At 36.6% G+C, this 6,158-nt stretch overlaps 1 protein-coding gene across 1 annotated transcript; it reads left to right on the forward strand.

Annotated features, from left to right (window-relative positions):
* Positions 1–4,148: 4,148 nt before the first annotated feature.
* On the forward strand, positions 4,149–5,182 carry LOC138869665 (uncharacterized). The gene is made up of 3 exons (XM_070147302.1): positions 4,149–4,322; positions 4,380–4,856; positions 4,997–5,182. The coding sequence occupies exons 1-3, from the start codon at positions 4,149–4,151 to the stop codon at positions 5,180–5,182; spliced, it is 837 nt and encodes a 278-aa protein (XP_070003403.1).
* The last annotated feature ends 976 nt before the right edge of the window (positions 5,183–6,158 follow it).

Genomic DNA, 6,158 nt, shown 5'->3' on the forward strand with positions numbered 1-6,158 from the left:
GGGATCGGGTTACACGCCTGCAACAAGATGTGAAAAGAAAGTGAAATCTACCTTTGTTTTCCTTATTCTTGTTAGTGGTTGGATTTTGATTCCTTTGTAATTCTCTTGATATTTTGTTTTTACTTGTTATTCCCCCGAATCATGTTTCCCCCCTCCCATCTTTACTTGTTTATTCATGCTTTACTTTCCACTGTATATTATATAACTGCACAGGTTTATTTGGTAGTCTGGTCCTAGCCTCGTCACTACTTCGCCGAGGTTAGGCTAGGCACTTACCAGCACATGGGGTCGGTTGTGCTGATGCTACACACTGCACTTATGTGCAGATACCGGAGCAGCACTGGGTCAGCAGCAGTAGCTTGGGAGCTAGCCTTCAGTCCACCGAGATTCCGAGGTAGTCATGCAGGCGTTCGTAGGCCCGGCATCTCTTCTAGCAGTTATTTTGTTCTGTTATCATTGTATCCGAGATAGACAGTGTTCCTTCTTTCAAACGTTTGTATGTAGTAATCATAGATAGTCCGTGAATGTTGTGACACCAGTTAATGGGTAGAGGCATATGTTGATTTCCATATTATTTTGGTTTATTTTGTTTAAGTCTTCCGCTTAATCTCATATTCCGCTATTATTTAAATGTTTATCACCTGTTAGAACAAGTTGTTAAAAGGATTAAAACAAAGAAGTAAAGAATTTTCTAAATTTCGTGGCTTGCCTAACTTCTACGAGTAGGCGCCATCACGACTCCCGATGATGGGAAATCTGGGTCGTGACATGAACAATTGGGAAAAATTAGTAAATGGGCCTTCTTTAAAATTGCGATTGCATATGGCCGCCCATTTAAGGCAAACAGTCTTTAAAATTACTACAGTTTTCATCTTGAACTTTTTTACCTAATTAAGATCCTTAGAGTGTGGTTTCATTTTTGACTTCCTCTTTAATTAGTGCTTAATTGTAATTTTACCCTCAACATTTTACTTTTTTTTAATTCTTATATTTTTTTATTAGTTTTTGAGAAAATAATTACTTTTAGTGATTATCGTATTTAAATTTTTGTTGATCAATAACACATTTGTTGATATACTTGAAAGAAAATATTTATGTTTACTTGTTTATGAAGAAATTCATGGATACTGAACTCCACTGAAGTTTTAATGAATCCAACATAAATATGAAAAATAACTACCATCAATATATAAACATGTTTAAAATTCAAAACATCCACTACTAAAAACCGTGGGAATTAGCGACTAAACAAATTCTGTAGCTAAACCAAAAATTTCGTTGTTAATTTGATTTAGCGATAGATTAGCGACAAAATATCAAGAAATTTTCTTAGCTATGAGTGATTTAGCAACGAAGTTCATAACTAATTCTAGTTTCTTTTTTGTTGTATTTAGGAACCCCAATATATATACACACATATACTATTCTCTCCAGACGCACTACCCTACCCAAATCCCACGGTGTGAAATAATATTGAGTATGTTGTTATTGTTGTATATATATAAAATCTCTGAAATGCTGGCATGCACGATCAACGTACAGATTATTAGAGTACGTGCAACATAAGATACAAGGGATGTTCTTACACGAAAAGGAAAAGACATAAAGTAAAAAGTGAAGCCAAAAGCAAAGGAGTAACGTGCATTTTCCTATGTATAATAATAGGCTCAAAACATAGTATATGTCATTGAGTGAAGAAAGTGGAGCATACCACCTTGTTGGGTGCTATCAATCTGGAACTATCCAATGAATTATGAAAAGGCGAGCATTAGTTGGTATTATGAACCTAAACAATTCAAGATATTCATACTAAAAAGTGATTACAGTGGGTGATTAATTATTAACTAATTATTTCTCCTTTAATTAAGTGGAGGTACAGACCCCATTAATATAAGCTTATGAGAAGCACCTGAGAGCTAATTAAGAAGTAGGAAGGAACAATACTAGTATGGGATTTTTTTACTTCAACAACCAAATGAAGACGATCGGATGGATGAAATTCTTCCGCTCTTAACCAACGACCTCTTATTCGAGAACTAAGAATGCAGAAATTTCTTGGAGCGGTTACCCTTTAAATAAATTTTATGCGACGTGAATCGGAATTAATCGATCTTGTGAATTCCGATACTAAATTGCTTTAAAAAAAGGATGGAGAGATTCTTTTCCTCCTATACCTTTTAAGGGTGAAACAATCCTTCCATTTCATTGATACCTTTTTAATTAGGGCTTAGGTGAACCACAGATGTCCACTTCAAAGTCAGTCCATTGAATATGAAAAAACACAAAGAAAATTCATGCTTCTTAATTAGTTAAACAACTTGAAATGGAATAAGATGCAAAATTGAGTAATAATCTTTTCTTTAATTGGGTATTAAACTAGTCACACGTTGTAAGGTCAAAAAACACAAAAAAGGAAAAGGAATTACATCACTTGCTAAGGTTTGCTGAATTGAGATCTAAAGTGAGTTTGGAAGTTTTGGATGATTTTTAGTTATAGTTTAACCACGGTTGGTAATTAATTGGTACTTAATTCTTGTGTTACTAGATGTGAGAGTTATCAAGAATCCACTCAACAGCTTTTTGGAAATTTAAGATTCCATTTTTTTTTGTACAACTTAGAGATGATATTAATGTGCAGAGAGGTTATCAACGTACGAAGAAAACAATACAAAATAATTCCAAGAGGTGGCAATATAACTTCAAAATAATATTTGAACCTTATTGGATCTGTATAAGTTCTTTTTACAAATCTTGTTAACCTAAGTCAGGATTCAGTACCCTTTCATTGACTAAAATAATAAATTATTGTTGGTCCAAGTAAAGATGAGTTTTGAAGATTGATAAAGGAACTCATACATGGACCAGGTCCATTCTAGTGAACCACAGATATGGTCAACTCAAACATGTGAGATGCACGCAAAGGAGATAAACCTCACTTACCTGAAATGATATCTCCTGATCCTGATCGAAAATGTTGCATATTGGATAAGGAGAAAGACTCCTTACACAAAGAGAACACGGTTTAAGAAGTGAATAGAGTTAGAGGATGAGACCAACTAGAACTCTTCCACCAAGGAAGAGTAGCATCAATGTTCTAGTCAATCTCTACTTACTAACTCCATAAATATTAGTGTTGTTCTCTTTTACAGGTAATGCACATAAACAGAAGTTAAACGTGAATTGAGAACAATATAGCAAGACAATTTTGCAAGTAATTTATGTGTGATTCAAGCGTGCAAACCTGAAGCTACTTGAACCAGAAAAAGAACCAGTTCCAAGTGTCTGTCTTTTATTCTAGTTCAATTGTAGTAGGTGATTTTATATTGTACCTTTCAGCTTTATCTAGAAGCAATTGTATTAGGTACTCAGAGTCTTTCAAGTTAGAGTTAACTTGAAGTTGTCGCAGCAGTTGAGGTTGTATGCTACAACGGGATTAGAGTTAGTCCTAGGTTTACAAAAGAGATTTTTGTAAATGCAGTTTGGCTCAGTGATTTTAGTGGAGAGTTTGGAAAAGTCCTACTGAAAAGTAGGCCATGGTTTTTTCATCTTTTGAGCCAGGTGTTTTCCACGTAAAATCTCTATGTTCTTTAATTTATGTATTTATAATTCCGCAACAGTAGTAGTTGGAACATATAGAAGAACCAGGCCCTTCTATAATCAGATTAAACGAAAAATTGGGCACCACACAAATCATCCTCCCCTTCTTGTGTGGTATTGAAGTTTAGAACATCAATTGGTATCAGAGTGGGTTATCCTTGAAGAGGCTAACACCTTAGGAACAGATCAAGATGAGTGCACCACCTCGAAATTGGGAAGGACAATCTACTTCTAGGCCTCCACTCTTCAATGACCAGTACTACTCTTGGTAGAAAAATAGGATGAGAGATCACATCATAGGTGAAGACTATGAGCTATGAGACATTGTCACTGAGGGTCCCCTGGCTACCACGAAGAAGACTGTTGAGGGAGTAGAAGTGCCAAAAACTAGAGCTGACTGCACGACTGAAGACTTGAAAAATGGGAAAAGAATGCTAAAGCCAAGAAATGGCTTGTGTGTGGACTTGGTCCAGACGAGTACAACAGAATTCAAAGTTGTACTATTGCCTCCACTCTTCAATGACCAGTACTACTCTTGGTAGAAAAACAGGATGAGAGATCACATCATAGGTGAAGACTATGAGCTATGGGACATTGTCACTGAGGGTCCCCTGGCTACCACGAAGAAGACTGTTGAGGGAGTAGAAGTGCCAAAAACTAGAGCTGACTGCACGACTGAAGACTTGAAAAAATGGGAAAAGAATGCTAAAGCCAAGAAATGGCTTGTGTGTGGACTTGGTCCAGACGAGTACAACATAATTCAAAGTTGTACTATTGCTAAGGAAATTTGGGACACTCTGCAAGTGGCTCATGAAGGAACTCCTCAAGTGAAGAGATCAAGAGGAACGCTGTTGTACTCTCAATATGAGAATTTCACCATAAAAGAAGGAGAAACCATCCAAGAGATGTATACAAGGTTCACAACACTAACAAATGAACTTAAGTCTCTTAGAAGGATTATCCTTGAAGAAGATAAGGTTGAGAAAATTCTGACAAGGGTCTTGCCAATTACTTGGGAAAGCAAAATCACTAATATCCAGGAATCGAAAAACATTACCACTCTCAAGTTGGACGAGTTAATTGGAAATCTCATTGCCTACGAACTTAGAAGGCAAACCATGAAGATGGATGCTCCCAAGAAGGAAAGAAGCCTGGCTCTCAGAATCTCTGAAGGTGGAGATCTAGAGGAGGATGAAATGGCTATGATCACGAGGGATTTCAAGAAGTATCTAATGAGAGGAAAAGGTTCTTCAAGAGGGGTAACTTACAACAAACCAAGGGACCTTGAAAAACAAACCAACGAGGGTTGTTTCAAATATGGTAAGACTGACCACATGATTAAAAACTGTCCTCAATAAGAAATTGAATGGAAGAAGGAAAGGGTTGAACGAAAAAACAGGAAGAAGGAACAGGTTCATCCCAAGAAGAACAAGGATCAACAAAGGATATGGTTGCTGCTTGGGGAGAAAGCTCAGATGAGGATTTAGAAGATGAAGATGGAGATGAACAAGCACTTATGGCGATTGGAGAATCCATATCCTTTGTTGATCCTTGTTCATCACTCTTCCTGAGAACAAAATCATGAAAAGGAAGAGTGATGTACTCAAAGACAAGATCAAATTTTTGTCTAAAGAAAGGTTGTCTGAGTTACTCCAAGATTTCATTGATGAATATGAGGATCTAAATAATGAAAAGGAGCAGTTGTCTAAGAAGTGTGTGATTTTGAAAGATAAGTGCAAAAATCTGGAACTTAGGGCTAGTGAAAGAGATAGTGAAAATGCTAAGTTAAAGAACCAAGTTCATGAACTTGACACCATTGTCCTAGAGCTAAGATTTGAAAATCTAAAACTGAAATTAGGAATAGGTAAAAAGAAAGTTGATTACACACACCTCACTTTAGAAGAAAATGTAGGAAAAATGAAAGATGAGTTGTACAAAAAGGATGAGCAAATAAGAGTCCTAAAGGAGGATTTGAGCAAGGTCAAGCATTAGCTAACCTGTAAGTGGAACAGCTCCTCTGATACACTTTCATGGCTACAATAACACCACAATAGCAATAAGAGAGGACTTGGCTACGGGACCCCTGCACCTAAGTGGGATCCCAAAAGCAAGTACATCACTCTTCCTGAGAACAAAATCTGCACACACTGCGGAAAGACTGGTCACTATAAAAGTGAGTGTACAGCAAAATAAAAGGCTAGTCAAAAGAACAAAACTTTTGTTCAAGAGAAATATAGGTTTCCAGGATGGGCTAAAAAGAATTTAATTCACCTTTTTTCTTATAAAAAGGGACCCAAACTAGTTTGAGTTCCTAAGACTAACCCCTGATTTCTTTTTGCAGGTCTAAGTGAAGGGGAGCAGCCAAATATGGTACAAGGATAGTGGTTGTTCAAAGCATATGACTGGAAGCAAGAACCAGTTCCTTTCACTTGAGGACCTAAAAGGAGGTAATGTCTCATTTGGAAATGGCAATAAAGATGAGATAATTGGGGTCGGAAAGGTAGGTAAGACAGACTCACATTCCATTGAATGTCCACTTAATAGATGACTTGAAATATAGC

Source organism: Nicotiana sylvestris, chromosome 5 (assembly GCF_000393655.2).
Source record: "Nicotiana sylvestris chromosome 5, ASM39365v2, whole genome shotgun sequence".
Classification (NCBI taxonomy): Eukaryota; Viridiplantae; Streptophyta; class Magnoliopsida; order Solanales; family Solanaceae; genus Nicotiana; species Nicotiana sylvestris.